This window comes from Prorops nasuta, unplaced genomic scaffold (assembly GCF_024137725.1).
Source record: "Prorops nasuta isolate Cenicafe-Biocafe unplaced genomic scaffold, Cenicafe_Pnas_1.2 PNAS00015, whole genome shotgun sequence".
Lineage (NCBI taxonomy): Eukaryota > Metazoa > Arthropoda > Insecta > Hymenoptera > Bethylidae > Prorops > Prorops nasuta.
Genome location: NW_027116812.1, coordinates 4,144,942 through 4,160,234, shown reverse-complemented (window position 1 = coordinate 4,160,234; position 15,293 = coordinate 4,144,942). Strand labels below are relative to the sequence as shown.

At 31.6% G+C, this 15,293-nt stretch overlaps 5 protein-coding genes across 12 annotated transcripts; 3 read left to right on the top strand and 2 right to left on the bottom strand.

Annotated features, from left to right (window-relative positions):
* Positions 1-46: 46 nt before the first annotated feature.
* On the top strand, positions 47-3,366 carry BHD (Birt-Hogg-Dube). Of its 3 annotated transcripts, none has more exons than XM_066736632.1 (8): positions 47-238; positions 1,051-1,100; positions 1,233-1,338; positions 1,468-1,739; positions 1,813-1,925; positions 1,982-2,320; positions 2,391-2,625; positions 2,706-3,366. In XM_066736632.1, exons 1-8 carry the CDS (start codon positions 197-199, stop codon positions 2,845-2,847), a joined length of 1,299 nt encoding a protein of 432 aa, XP_066592729.1. In that variant the 5' UTR covers positions 47-196; the 3' UTR covers positions 2,848-3,366. The 3 variants fall into 3 exon arrangements, with proteins under 3 accessions (XP_066592729.1, XP_066592726.1, XP_066592727.1); XM_066736629.1 differs by having other exon boundaries at positions 98-238; positions 694-1,100; XM_066736630.1 differs by having other exon boundaries at positions 100-238; positions 694-1,100; positions 1,994-2,320.
* A 136-nt stretch (positions 3,367-3,502) lies between these two features.
* On the bottom strand, positions 3,503-7,493 carry TBC1D23 (TBC1 domain family member 23). Of its 2 annotated transcripts, none has more exons than XM_066736628.1 (10): positions 7,354-7,493; positions 7,180-7,279; positions 6,390-6,610; positions 6,089-6,293; positions 5,764-6,000; positions 5,322-5,697; positions 5,040-5,253; positions 4,631-4,966; positions 4,417-4,549; positions 3,503-4,336 (listed from the first exon to the last, which is right to left on the bottom strand). In XM_066736628.1, exons 2-10 carry the CDS (start codon positions 7,206-7,208, stop codon positions 4,066-4,068), a joined length of 2,022 nt encoding a protein of 673 aa, XP_066592725.1. In that variant the 5' UTR covers positions 7,209-7,279; positions 7,354-7,493; the 3' UTR covers positions 3,503-4,065. The 2 variants fall into 2 exon arrangements, with proteins under 2 accessions (XP_066592725.1, XP_066592724.1); XM_066736627.1 differs by lacking the exon at positions 7,354-7,493 and having other exon boundaries at positions 3,503-3,892; positions 4,060-4,336; positions 7,180-7,319.
* Positions 7,494-7,748: 255 nt separating this feature from the next.
* LOC136779195 (uncharacterized) lies at positions 7,749-10,780 on the top strand. Of its 2 annotated transcripts, none has more exons than XM_066736642.1 (4): positions 7,749-7,887; positions 8,112-9,109; positions 9,206-9,397; positions 10,061-10,780. In XM_066736642.1, exons 2-4 carry the CDS (start codon positions 8,864-8,866, stop codon positions 10,241-10,243), a joined length of 621 nt encoding a protein of 206 aa, XP_066592739.1. In that variant the 5' UTR covers positions 7,749-7,887; positions 8,112-8,863; the 3' UTR covers positions 10,244-10,780. The 2 variants fall into 2 exon arrangements, with proteins under 2 accessions (XP_066592739.1, XP_066592738.1); XM_066736641.1 differs by having other exon boundaries at positions 10,007-10,772.
* Positions 10,781-11,322: 542 nt separating this feature from the next.
* Nthl1 (Nth-like DNA glycosylase 1) lies at positions 11,323-13,937 on the top strand. Of its 4 annotated transcripts, none has more exons than XM_066736639.1 (3): positions 11,323-11,711; positions 12,699-13,342; positions 13,403-13,937. In XM_066736639.1, exons 2-3 carry the CDS (start codon positions 12,779-12,781, stop codon positions 13,793-13,795), a joined length of 957 nt encoding a protein of 318 aa, XP_066592736.1. In that variant the 5' UTR covers positions 11,323-11,711; positions 12,699-12,778; the 3' UTR covers positions 13,796-13,937. The 4 variants fall into 4 exon arrangements, with proteins under 4 accessions (XP_066592736.1, XP_066592734.1, XP_066592735.1 ...); XM_066736638.1 differs by lacking the exon at positions 11,323-11,711 and adding an exon at positions 11,736-12,224; XM_066736636.1 differs by lacking the exon at positions 11,323-11,711 and adding an exon at positions 11,736-12,224 and having other exon boundaries at positions 12,319-13,342.
* On the bottom strand, positions 13,833-15,207 carry vito (nucleolar protein viriato). The gene is made up of 3 exons (XM_066736643.1): positions 14,647-15,207; positions 14,452-14,557; positions 13,833-14,384 (listed from the first exon to the last, which is right to left on the bottom strand). Exons 1-3 carry the CDS (start codon positions 14,700-14,702, stop codon positions 13,896-13,898), a joined length of 651 nt encoding a protein of 216 aa, XP_066592740.1. The 5' UTR covers positions 14,703-15,207; the 3' UTR covers positions 13,833-13,895.
* Positions 15,208-15,293: the final 86 nt, after the last annotated feature.

The following is a 15,293-nucleotide window of genomic DNA, read 5'->3' as shown; positions in this document are numbered from 1 at the left end:
AATACCACCAAATTCTGGGAAGTATATGTTGCAAGTCATTAAGTGATTGATATATAGCCTATACATGTGTTAAATATCTACTATGTGTGTGTGCGCTGTGCGGTTATGTGTCCGTCAAATCGTTATAATTTAGCTTTTAGTGTCACGTGTTTTTTAGTTCTAAATTTTACTAATATATTTTGTAAATAATCATAAAATGTTTTGCGAAAACATATTTATTAATAATTACGAAGAAAATGTAAGTAATTAACCAATTATGAAGGAAAACACCTCTGAATTTTCTAATATCTAGTTGAAGAAGTTATACTATATTTATTATTTTTTAAAGGTTATGTGATGTATATTTTTTTTTAAAGATTAGCATAAAATTATGTACGTTGGCTAGTTAATGTAAACATAATAACAAGTATTATTACACACAAATTTAGAATACTTATTATTATTTAAGATCTGACTTCTGTTGTTTAATTTACTTTTCTGTACTTAATTATGTATTTTTTCTAATATGATATTTACTATTCTTCAGTGTTTATATCTGTAAATCGCACTATCATAAGCTTTGAATTTTAGATTTAATCTCAAAATAATGAAAAATAGATTTCTTTTCCGCGTTATTACGGCCTTTTTACAAACAAGCAATATCAATATTTAATGTTTTTAAGGCTTTTGTATAATTTGTATATAAATTTTTAGGTAATGTTAGCCTTTGTACAAAAACGTCAGTATAAAAAATTATTACTATAACTTTAATACAGTAGCTGTATTATTAATGTGCAGCATATAATTTATTAAAAAATGAATGCAGCTATATCGTTATGTATATTTTGTGAGATGCATGGACCAAAAATAATATTTACCACTCAGACTTATCATTGTTATGACAATCAATCTTCTGAAAAATCCAAGTTTTATGGTCCCAAAGAGCTATTAAAGCAAAATCAGTCTTTTTTTGAAAATAATCAATATGACTGCAATGCTTGTCAAAGTATGGGTAATATTAAATTTTTAAGTAATGAACATGAGACTAGAACGTCATTTTTGTCTGCACAGCAGTCTCTTCTACAAGATGTTGGAAATTTATTAAATCATGCATGCATCAGGTAATTATTATTTTACTGTAAACCTTATAAGTTGTTATATAGGGATTTTATATATGTTAGTTAAATAATGTTTATAGATTATTTTCTTAAGTATATCTTATTTCTGGCTCTCCTTTTAAAATTTAATTGCAGAAGTTTAAGCTGTGAAGTTCATCCAGGCAAGGAAGGAGTTTGTTACTTTGGAGATGAGTACAGAGGGCATGTTTTAAGTCACACGTTTACACTGAAAGATGCCCAGGTGAATTTTAAAACAAAATTGCATGCTTGACAGCCATTAAAATAAGGCTTTTAAGCCATGTTCATTGATGTAGATTGCAATACTTTAAATATTTAGTATTAATATTACTGAAGTAATTTACTTCAATAGGCAAGAGGCTTTCGCAGATGGTGTAGTTTTATTGTCTTTATGAGAGATAAACAATTTTTATTAAATATGTGGCCATTCTTAATTGACAATTTGAAAGAGGTAATTAAAGAACTACAAGACTTTGCAGAAAAAAAGTATATTATAGAAGAAACAGAATGTCCACAGAGAGCAGTTCGTTTAAAAAAAGCCAATAACTCTAACTCAAATACAAATTGTACTAAGCAGCCAAGGGCTCTTAGTGACATAACAAATGAAAAGCATGTTTTTGTTAGGTATAAAGTCAACATAGTTCACAATCTTTTTCTTAAGTTTTTTCTTTCAATAACTATAATTATACTTTTCTAGGATTCATATGTGGCTTGTGTGGATTCTGAGTGCTGGTGGAAGGCATTTTGTAGAAATCTTTCCAATGAGTTTATTAGATGATGAGCTTAATTATGATATGCTTCATCATTTTGGTAAGTGAAATAAGAAGTCTACAATTTTCTAATGTTTACAAAATAATAATATTTAGGAGGAATTTTAGAAACTGAAGAAGGATTTACATTAATTAATGCTAAACCTTTGATTAATATGAATTTAAGCATGGATGATGCAATAGATTTAGAATTTAATGAAATTGTGGAAAAGTCAATAATTGTAATCTTGAAAAAGTTGAAAAACGCCCTTGTTAAAGAGCAATTTAGGCAATTATTGTACTCTAGTTTAACCGGTGTACAGATTTTAGTTAGAGGACCAAAAATTCAAAGACTCGAATCTTTATATGGCCTTAGTTCTCTTATTCCTCGAGAATGCCGAAGAGTGAAATCTCAAGCAACAGAATATATGGACCCAAATATTTGTAATTTTATAGGTAAGTACTTTTCTTGGGTTGTAGGTATCCATTATATTTGCATAATTTTTATACAAAGATTTGGATGTAGGTGTAGATACATCTGTTGCGGTTCCATTGTCTTGTACAAATGTTTGTAGACTAGATATTATACCAAATGATCAGAAGATAAACAAATCTGAAGCTCACATGGTGAAGTGGGCAGGCACATTACCAGCAAAAGTACCGACATTAATGACAAAACTAGAGAAATCTTTAGACAATGAAAAACTGGAAAATTCTGTCTTAAAAGCTCAATTTGCTGCGCTACACGAAGAATGGGCTAAGTACGTTAATTTAATAGATTTATAAATTACCATTTATAATTTTTCAGGATTTGAATAATCTTATGCTATTTTTTTTGCAGTATTGCAAAAGTTGTGCATGCGATGCGTGGACGAGGTCATAGAGGAGATCTTCCCGCATTAATATTGAGTCTTGGGGCTGGACCACACGACAAAAAGCTATTAGATGCATGGTCTATGGGCTTACCATCAAATCCTGCGTGATTTTATTGCTGTTACTTAAGATATACTTTGATTGAGTTATAATTGGGATACAATTTATTTTTGTAAATAGCAACCTTTGCTTTCCATATATTTTTCTATATAAAAGTTTTATTATTGATGGCTATATATATTTGTTAAAGTCTATCTTATAATAAATAATTATATTGTTACAATTTAAACTTTTTCATATTTATGAATAATTTATCTTGCAGCTAACCTTTAATTGTACTAAGTATCTCATTGGCTTCATCAATTGAACAAATTAAGCCTTGGCTTCATAATTATGATTAATAAACTATTAATCACAACTATTTGAGTATCATTAATTTAAATAATAATTATTGATAATAATTTTTAATCAACTTTGATTGTAAAGAATTAAACAATAATCAAGGTTCACATACAATCTTATACATAGAAATGAGTACCAATAAAGCTATGTATTATCCAACTTTAGTTCTTAATAATTATATAAAATTTTTTACTTAAATTATATATATTTTATTTGCGTTGTTTTTTTTAAACATTGTCTAATGATGAAAATACGTATGCAGAGTATGTAAAAAAGAAAAAAAAATTTTGTGTTGAAGAAAAAATAATTTATCCATTTTTATCACAAAGTGATATTTGATATTTACCTATAATATTTAAACTCTTTATTTTTAATTTTTTACTCGTTAACATATATGCTATACATATATAATACAACAAATTTTATCCATTCATACTAAATCTTTTTGTTTAGATATAGGAGTACTTGTAATGAAATACTATTACTACATATAAATTAGTGCCCATTATTTTACAGTCATTTAAAGTATTAACAATATTTATAACAAATCCAAGAATGAATATTACAAATAGTATTGCAAAATTGTATAGATGTTATTGTTAAATAAGAAGTAATGAGTTTTATAAACTACTTGCAAGTACCAATCTGGATTGGAATACGTCCGCATTTAATGCCATATTAACGTATATCATGCAAATATGATAAATCCATAAGTTTTGCCAGTCTTGAAGAACGACCAAAAATTTGTGCTATCTAAAATTTTACGTTAAAGAATTTGACATAAAGAAAAAAGACAGCAATCTATCAGCTAGTAATTATATTTGAATAGATTTTGTCAACTGGAAGAGTAATGTTAAAAAGGGAACAACAATATTTGTCATAAATGCTGTCTCTAAAAGTTTGTACATTACTTTAATTACCTTTAATCATGTTTTTAGTTGTTCTAATATTTGTTGAGTAATTAATTTGGTAGCTTCGCTTGCATTAGGAATAAGAAATTTGTCCATATCAGAAATAACCGTGGTATCATTGTACTGCGTTGTACCATATTTAAAAGTGATTAAATCAGATTGTCGTTTTCTCGATGTTATTTTAACAATGCTTGTTAGTGGACGTTTTACAATAACATGAGCTGCACCTTTTCGACCTTGAATTTCACGTAACACGATCAAATGGCTATCGGTTACAAGAAGATGACTAAAAACAAAAGCAAATCTGCTAAGTCTTGCGATATTTCACATGTAGTGAAGATAATGATAAAGAAACAAAACATATACCTATCACATAAATCGCCGTTAACTTTTACTTCTTGACACTTGAAGGAATGTAATAATTTTGGATCTTTCAACCACTGTTGTATCGACACAACTTCTACCGGCTCTTCGTTATCATTATTTGTCATTGTTAAATCTGTAAAATATCACATTTGTACTAACTTTCAGAACCCTCCCAGCTATTAGGAGATTATTCAGGAAGAGATACAAAACCTACCTAGTTCTTGGTCATCATCTATACTAAAAACTGGTGCAGTTTTTTTTGGATGTCTAATATATTCCCCACTTGTACTGTTTCTCCTTTCATCATCGTTAAGTACACTAGCAGATGGATTAACTATATAATCAAATAACTTCCCTTTGACTTCTTGGCTTTTTAATTTCATCGCTAATCCAATTTTTCCAAAAATATCAGTATTATTATTTTTTACTTTGGAGGGACTTGCTTCATTAGAATTAGGCTCAGATATATTAGCATTGCATACTAAACAATGTTGTGAATTGTGATCTACTAGACTAGACACAACTTCATCTCCAAAATATTCATGAATTGCTAGCCAATAAAATGTAACAAGTATTAGTAATATAAATACTTACACACAAATACTATAAGTTTTGTACAATACCTTGATAGCCTGAAGTAACCATGCTCACATATTGAGTATGCTTCTTTAAGAAAGAAGCTACAACCATATGAGTATAACGATCTTCTTCTTGCCTACCGCTCCCTGTGAAGCATAAATGTTCACCTCCAGCTAATGACCCAACAGCTAAAGCTTGACGCTGTGCTTGTAATAAACCCTGTACTGCTGTTTCAAAAGCAGCTGGCTCTTGCAATAGCTATATAAATATCATTAGAAAATTAAATTATTGAACCACTTATGAAATTTAAAGACCAATGCATGTACCAAGTTACAATCGAGATGAAACGCCGTTGGCAGATGTCCTGCATTATATTGCTCAGCTGGCCTACAGTCTACAAGAAAAAATCTAACAGACTCCACAGGTCCATTCACCAAAGCTGGTGCCTCAATCGAATTCTCAACTAACTCTTGAGCCGATACTGGTAAACATAGAGCATGTGAAATCATTTTTTCATCTGTGGAGCTTCCAAATATTATAGGATATAAATCCTGTTTGAAAGATGATGGTGTTTTTAAAGCATAGTATTGTGCTAAGGAACAAAAATCTGTTACATCCTCAGCTTCTAAAGCACAGGGCATTGCTGAAATGGTATCTATTATATTTTGTTTCTCTTCATCTTTCATACCCAAAATTTGTTCCCTATATAAATTGAAGATTATTATTTAAATATTACAGAGATTTGAATTAGTAAATTTATAGGAATACCTGGCATTAATAACCATTATTAATGATAAGAACAACATAAAATATGGATCAGCCTGCATAAAGTACAAATCCCACATATTACAAACAGCTGGAAGGGAACATACTCCTGCAAAAAGAGAGTTAACCCATCCTTTGGCATACTGATCAGGTGATATTCTTTTTGTATCAAGAAAGGAACATAATTCTGGCTCATGATAAAGTATTAGCAATCTTAACAGAGAGCTGTATGCATCACCTCTAGAAATAAATGATAGGATAATATAATTTCAAGATTAGTGTCACTAAGAACTTATTTTCTACCATTATAACAACTTTTCATACTAACCTAGGGATATACAAATCTATTATTGCTTCAAACATATTGTAAGTAGCACTACGGGGTAACTTTAGGGCTATTAAAGGGCCCAAAATTTCTAACCAACCATTATCTCTTTCATATTGATTCCCCTTACTTTTACAATAAAATGTTAGAATTGATTCTAAATCAGAAACAATAGACACTCTGTCTTCATCATCATTTCCTAGCTTATCTATAACAATAGATGATATAATTGTGAATATCTCAAATAAAGTTAAAATCAAACTAAATAATAATTTTAATTTTAAATCTATGAAATTTGGCTTACCTACTAGTTGCTGACAATCTTCACGAATAACATTTTGCTCTGGTAGATCAAACACTTCATTAAATTGTATTAATTGGTTACCATTTTCTGTGACATTTAAACATGCCTGCCATACATCTGGCCTTAAATTTGATGGAACTGCCTGGCCTTTACATATGGCGTAAATATCAGATGCAGATGGTGTTTCAGCATCAAGAAGAGCAGCTTCTAACTCCAATAGCCTAACATAATAAATATATATATATATATATATACACATCCTAAACATTGAATATTTAAATTACAAATACCAACAACTAAAGTTCATAAATTCATTACTTCTTGTTATGGAGTTACTTATATTAGTTTAAATATTTATTTCCAAAATGTGGGGAAAAAACAGGATATAAATAATGTTATTTTAGTAAAATATAGATATTATTTACATAAGTATAACCATTGCTCTAAAAATTAAAAGTTACAATAGGCAAAATTAAAACACGTTAAAAATACAAAAACGCGTTAATTGTAAATTTGTTCTGTCAAATAATTGTATGGCATACACAGAAAAACATGATAAACATATATGCTATATTATTCTCTTACTTAAGCCGTTTCTGAGTAATTTATTCTCTGCAAAAATCATCGTAAAATCTATTTCAGATTTTATAATCGAGCCAAAGAAAAGGGACAGAAAAATTATTTTACATAGAAAGAAAGTACACAAGTTAAATAAATCACTTAATAAAAATTAATTCGGGCGAGTAACGTAAAGCCCTATTTATTATAGATAAAGCTCGTATTTGCTTACCAGGTATTTTCGTCGTTTTGTAATGTCATTTTTTCGAACGTCCCACAATGCTTTTAATACTTAAAATTTTTTAACAATTCGAAGAAAGGAATGAAACTTGCTTAAAAGTAATAAAAGTACTTAACATTCATAATTTTAAGATTATACTTGCTGTACCTAAATAGTTAGACATACGTATAAATGAAGAATTTTTAAAGAACCATTGCGATTTTGCAAAACTTTAACAGAAGAATTCATGGTATGTGACATGTTCTCGCCATTTTCTTAATAGGAGAAGTCACAAAGTTTACAACATGCGCAGCTGTGTTAAGTCTGCTTGTGCAGTTATCACTATCAGTGGTAAATAAGTAATCAGTCGGTTGAGCACTTGGAGTTGGATCGGGCATATAGCATAGTGCTTACTCCAAAGCCTCCAAAGAAATACATTGCGTAATACTATAGCATAAGAATGGGGATTGGTGTAGTGTGGAGGAAAGTGTGTATCTATATAATGGAAACAGGTATGCGTGCGATAGAATGGGAATGAATCACCTCTGCTGCAGAGTGCAGTCTGCAGAGAGTGCACCGCAGGGCGCAGTGCAAGGTGCACGCACTGCACGCACGCTGCAGAAGAATAACTGAAAACTGAAGTCTGCTGTCTGACTGAACTGTGAGTGAACTGAACTGTGAGAAGAGTGTGAAGGCAACGACTCAATACGGCAAGGCAAGGTACTGAAATCTGAACTCTGACCCCGGGATTCATAAACAAAACTTAAGCTCAAGTTCAAGCTTAAGGCCCGATTCCACAAGACTTGTTTAAACTGGATTAAGTTAATTATGCTATATTCTATGTGACATAAAATATAGCAAAATTAACTTAATCCAGTTTAAACAAGGCTTGTGGAACCGGGCCTAAAAGGTAAAATCTATAGTCTACGTAACACATCTTATAGGTTTCAAGGTGAGCTTGAACTCAAGTTCTGTTTATGAATCCCGGCCTGAAGTTCTGAAACAGCAGTGATTATTGCTGTGATTGGTGTAAGGCACTGTAAGGAGACGGGGAGAGCAGCAACTGCAGCGAGAAATAAGGTTATATCAGTCGGCAACGTAGTATGAAATGGAGTATGACTGTGGACTGTAGGTAGTGTAGGTGGACTAGGAATACTATGGATTTACCGACAGACAAATTTATGTGAGAGGTCGCCCTTGAGTTGTAAAGTAATAAATTATCATAGGTTGTCAATCTGGAGAATTCTCTCTTTCTTTGAGTTTGAGTCAGTTTGAGTACTACTAATTTGACTTTGAAGACTGAGAAATAGAGGAAAGAAAAAGGTAATTTAACTGCACAAAAGGCCAACATAGAAGATTATATTATTTCAAAGTAAAAAAAGGAAGAAAAAAATTGAAGAAACACCTCAAGAGTATAATATAAGACTACGTGAATATACATACACATGCATATTGCATAGTTACATGATAGATTCACGTAGAACTATCGAAGTGTGTTACAGTGGAAGCAGCACGGCTAATGATTATCAGTCAGCTATTATCAATATATATCTGTATATGCCTTAAGTGCAGTGGTAGATAATACTTTTTTCTTAACCGCTTTCTTTAGCTGCTTCTTGAGAAAGCTTGCACCATTGACGGATTGTTTCATACGCGGTGTTGCGTGATATCACAAATAAATTCTTGAGGTGAGAATATGCCTGATAGTGGTGCAGTTTATCAGCCTACTACTGTAGGCTATTCTTATGACACGGGTGGTGATGCCACTGCAGGTAGCGGAAATTTCAGAAATGCATTAGTAAGATTGATGTCTAGGCATAAGATTACTATTAGAAAATGGAGTGAATGGGTTTTGTTGTCAATTTCAATTTGTTTTTTTGTCACTGGTCTTACCACTATGCTTGTCAACTTAATTTCAACTGATAATGAGCAATATGATGTTGTAAGTACTAATATTTTATTAATTAAAGATTGACGTTCCAATGTTTTGTTAAACTACAAATAGGTGATAATTTTAAATAATTAAATGCAATTTAAGGCGGAAAGAGGAGAAGAAAATTCAACACTACCCACCAAAGTTGATGAACATATTGATGAATCAAAAGGCTCTATAGCATTAGGTGCTGGAATGATGCTGATTGGGTTTCTTCTAGGTTTCACATGGATATGGTTGAGATTTTTCCATCGTGGTAAATCAACTAGAGGTGGAATAACTGGAAGCGGTGGTCAGGTACTCTATTTGATTTTAATTGACTATTTAGTGCTTTAAAGTTTTCGCAAACTATGCGAGCCAAACTTACAATATAAAGGGGCATACAAATTACCTGAGCCAAGGCTGTAATGTTAATTTTGGTAGAAAATGGAGCATTTGTGTGTGCAAATTGAGATCCATGTATTCAGTACAATTTCTCAGTCAGTTGATCAATCAATTTTCATACAAAGTATCATACATGTACATTAATATGAATTAATTCGTACTGAGCTTAGAAGCATAAAGATGTGTCTTCTTTAAACACACACACTGTATATAAAACATTTGCGAACATCACAAATTTTTGTGCTACTGGCAGTTTTTGAGGTTGAAAGCATAGCGAAGGATTTTTTACTAAATATTCATGCATATCATTGCATCTGTATTTTCAAAAATTCATTGTAGCATCAAAATCTGTTAAGGTCATACATTTTTGGCACAGTATTTGTGATTGTCATAGAGATATCTGTAAAGGTTTGGCTTGCTGGATCTGTATGCACCTTTATGTTTTCTGATTTATTTTAATGGATACTGGAAGTTTTGGCTTCTGTGAATCCTTTATTTATCTTATGAATGCTATGATGAAAGATGTTGGGCGGGTTGAATCCATCGACTGACTTGCTGGTGGGTTCCACTTCGCAGTACGGGCCAGTACTTACGGAACTTCCAACTCAGATCAAGTTGAAGCAAGCTAGCTCCCATGATGTAACATCAGTTCCACTTTCGGATCAAGAAGAGGAAACACGTACGTTGATGCAAGATTCAGCTGTCCCTTTGAATACAGCCCAGGGGTCCATCATTAGTGATAACCAAGTTTCAACCTGAGTCCAGCAGTTGATTGGAAAATTTATAATGAATATGCAGGACACATATTGCTTTAGTTTTGTAAGACTTATAAGCAATTTAAACTTTTGGAGCCCTAATACCTTGGAAGATCCCTATGTCTCTTACTTTCAACTTGGAAGGCACAGTTTATGCTAAGACTTATTGCCTAGAATAATAGTATTTAAAATGCAGATTGCCATTGTACATAATGTATACTTTTTTCTATTTTTTTGCACAATTTCTGAATGCAGAAAAGCACTATAAAACTGCTAAGTCATTTTTTTATGGTCTAATATTTTGCACAAGCCAAAAGTTTTTTTCTTTTCACTCTTGATAGCTATTATTAGCTAGAGTAGCTAGTATAGCTATTTATTTGTCAAATACTGTAATTAATAATCATAGTGTTTAAAGTTTCTTGTTTATATTTTCACGACGCGAAGGTCAATATAAGATCTCATTTATATTATTTTTATAGACATTTTAACTATTTTATTACCTAATCATTACTTTACTCCGTCCATTATATAACATTTTTTTATGTTAGCTTTGGGTCCAGACCTTTAACGAAAATATTGATGTATAAAATAAAAATATATATCTTGAATTATATATGAATTAACAAACAATTCGTCTTATATTTTAATTCAGAAAGAAGTTTAATAACATTACTTTTTCTATATTACCATGGAAATTTAGTACATTATTCATTCATTATTTACATTTACTTTTAAACTCTTTTTGAAACCTATTGAAGTGAAATGCTATAATCAATAAATGTAGCCTAAAGTATATTTGCATATCAATTATCTAATCCTAATTGCCTAATTTGCTCTAGTATACGACATAAAAGTTTTAGATAAATCCTTTTACGATTTCAGTTTGAATATGTATAAATTTTTGTGACAACACTGACAGATTACAAGGCATTAAGGGCCGGTTGTTCCACCTATTGGTAAAATTTTTCTGCTTGGAAAAAATTACAAACTGTAGTAAATTCTATTCAATTTCAAGCTTTACCAAACGGATAAATTTATCCAGACGTTTGCCAATAAGTGGAACAACCGGCCGTAAGATAGTCAACATTGATCAGTGATTACAGACACCAACGGTGACCAACGCACATGAGAGTCAAAACCCCATCCGTGTATAACTTTAACAACATTTATACCTTGCAGTATCGTTAAAAACAAACCCATAATAAGGAGGGTTTTATGCCATATTGTAATGTTGTGTGTGTGAATTTATAATGTAATTCATGATTGGATTTCTGTAATAATGCGTGTATTGGACTTAGTGTACATATAAACAGTCAATAGGGCCAGACTCTGTATTTTGTCACTTTAACGAAAATTCTCATTATCAGTAAGGAGTATAAGGCCCGAAAACGAGATATATGTAGATCTACGTTTATCATTATACTTACCAATATTTATCGTTAACGTCGATCTAATAATACTGAAATTTGTCGGTAAGTACTATGGCAAATAGAAAAACTTAAATTCAGCAATAAGATGAAAACGAATCGATCACAGTCAAGAATTTTGGCAATGGCTAAACTGTAATTGGTTCATTTTTATTTTAATGCTTAAGTTTTTGTATGTACATACTATAGCCCTTCCCCCCCCCCTCCTTACGGCTTACGTGTACATACATACATACATAAGATCAACATAAGTTTTCACGTGGAAGTGAAGTAACATATACTATAAAGACTATGGCACACAAAAAAACTTAAGCAAAATTAAAGCAATAAGATGAAAACGAACCAATCACAGTTTAACCATTGCCGAAATTTTCAACAATGATTGGTTCGTTTTCATCTTATTGCTTTAATTTTGCTTAAGTTTTTTTGTGTGCCATAGCCCTAATACTTTAAGAGCAAAGTGGATATCGATATTATAGAGCGACTTTATTCAGTTCTATCTGAAATCTCAGTTATCAACGTACAATATATGTTATTCGAAGACTGATTTCAATTTTGGTAATGCCTTTTGAATCCACGGAGAAGTGTCTTTTGTATAAAACAATGAATTTTTCAAAATAATGGACTTTATTCTTAAAAACTTGGATATCAGGTGCAATCGCGTTCTGCAATGTTGGTATATGCCTTCCCATTATCCCGTTACAGTATACATATTAGCGCTGCAACCACTTCTATTGGTTTTGGTGTGAAGTGTAGGTCGGTAACTCTTCTTTCTCTGCTGACTGACTCTGATTAGTTTTTAAAGTGTTTAAACCGTTTAAACCCCTCGATGTGAAAATATAGCCACTGATTTAAGTATATTTTCGAGAATCTCTCTATTCAGATATTGTTCTTATTTCTTTTCTCTCTTCTCTTGCCAACTAAATATAAAATTAAAAAGAGAGGCTAAATATAATTGATTGTGATATCTGAATTGAAATTTTAAGAAGATGAGTAAACGATTAAAATTGAATAATTTATTTTCTCCAAAAGTATTAAGATCAAACAGAAACATAGTTTCTTCAAATCTTTCATTAGACAAGTCTCAATATTTTGATGAACCTGATGCACCCATGAAAGTTAAAAAGGAATTATGCGAGGAAATCATTACAAATACTACTAAATTGGAAAATAAACATATTATTAAGGACTTAGAAAAAGAAGCTAAAGAAAAGGAAGCAAGGAAAAATACCAGTAAATTAAAAGTAAATGCCAAGCAAAGGGCAAAGATTAAAATTGAATATGAGTCTAGTGATGTAATCAAATCTGATACAAAAAATATAAAGGAAGAAATAAAAGTTAAAAATAAAAGTGTTGCAAGCAAAAAAGCAGAGTCAGAAACAGAATGGGAACCAGCTAATTTTCAAGTTATTGTAAATAACATAAGAGATATGAGAAAACATGAAAGTGCACCTGTCGATACAATGGGTTGTCATAAATGTGCAGATGTTGAGGCTAATCCAGCAGTATATAGGTATCAGTCTTTGCTTGCTTTAATGCTAAGTAGTCAAACTAAAGATCAAGTTACTCATGCTGTGATGAAACGCTTAAAAATACATGGTTGTGAGCCACAAATAATAGCAGGCACTCCACATGACGAGCTTCAAAAATTAATATATCCAGTTAGTTTTTATAAGGTAGAGATAAGTATTTGATAATAGTATAATTTCTAATTTCTAATAAGTAAACTATTTTAGAGGAAGGCAGAATATATAAAAAAGGCAACAAATATATTATTAACTAACTATGGGGGTGATATACCAAAAACTGTTGGAGAGTTATGCAAACTACCTGGTGTAGGTCCTAAGATGGGACATATCTGTATGGATGTTGCATGGGGTGAAGTATCTGGTATTGGAGTAGACACTCATGTACACCGTATAAGCAATAGATTAAAGTGGGTGAGAAAACCTACAAAGACACCAGAAGAAACTAGAACAGAACTGGAGTCCTGGATGCCTAAGCACTTGTGGAGTGAAATAAATCATTTATTAGTAGGTTTTGGTCAAGAAATATGTCTTCCAAGATTTCCAAAATGCAAAGAATGTTTGAATGAAAGTATTTGTCCATTTAAAAACCAAACTAAGTAATATAACTTATAGCGCATGAAAAATGAAACCTGTTCAGTATTAATAAATGTTTTTTTTTATTTTTATACAAACATAATTAAATAGCACTAAACAAAATATCTTAATGTTTGTTTTTGCTCTTTTCTTTTTTTCCTTTTCCACCTTTTTGTTGCTTCCATGCTCTTTTTTTACTTTCCTTTTTATTCTTATGTCGCTCTAATTGTTGCTTTTGCTTGAAAGCTTTACTTTTTTGCACTTGTTTTAAAGCAGCTTTCTTTATTGAGCGTTTCAAATCCTTTTTTGAAGAAAGTTGTGGAGTTACATTAATGTCCTTTTTAACCTTATCTTTAATTTTTTCTTTTAAAGACATTCCTGCTAATTCATCATTCTCTTTTACTTTATTATCATTGTCATCTTTTTGCATTTCTTCATGTTCCTCATTATTCCCTGTATTGTCACCAATAAATATGTTCCCTTCAGCCAAGTCAGCTACATTTAACTCCAAAATACTAACAGTATGTCCTTCAGTTTCATATTGTTTTTCAGTTAATAATGTTTCTAATTCTGGCACATCACGATTTGATAATAATTTTAAATGTTGCTCTCTTGCCTAAAAAAGATGAAAATTAGCAAATAAAAATACTTCTATAGCAATTTCAATAATTAATAATTATTACAGTTTGTTTGATTCTTTTACGTTCCAATTTTAATTGTTGCTGCAATTCTTCTTGAGCTTTCTTGCGTCTTTCTAGTTTCCTTTTATGAAAACCACATAGGAAATCTCTGAAAATAACAGTGGAGTAATATATACACTTAAAACTTCAGCATTAAATTATGATAATCATTTTCTATTATTAACATTAATAATTTACCTTCGTTTATTTTCATCAAATATAAGTATGCCTTTTTTCTTTCTTTTGTTCGCCATTTTGAATATCAGCAATTGACCATGCGCAACCGGTATGTATGTACATACATACAGCGCAATTTCAGCGCAGCGAAAAATACTAATTACGATTGGTCAAATCGAGAAAATGCTAGTTGATTAACAGATCAACCAATAACAAGTATATTTTTCTGTGCTAGAAAAACGGTTATGCGTTTGCACGCAGCCATTAAAATGGTTTTTCATTAAAATTGATTTTGAATCACACGGAAGACCACAGAAAACAGCCAGCTGCCAGACTGCCAGTGTGCCAGTAGATTAGACAGACAGGACAGACACCACTGAGACACCACTAGTCCACTACACTGACTGACACTAACCTTGGTTCAGGGTGAGGTTCACCAAGCCCGGCTTGGGGCTAGCCGGGCTAAACTCATACAGCTCATGTAACGGAAACTATACTACTTTAGCCCGAAAGTATACCATATTAGCCCGGCTAGCCCTCAAGCCGGACTTGGCGAACCTCACCCTCTGGGCCCGGCCCAGCCTGATCGGCCCGGCCTGGGCCTGAAAGTGCTGTGTACATACATGCTGGTGTTGGTAGTGGATAGACTGGCCAGTAGTCCTACTAGT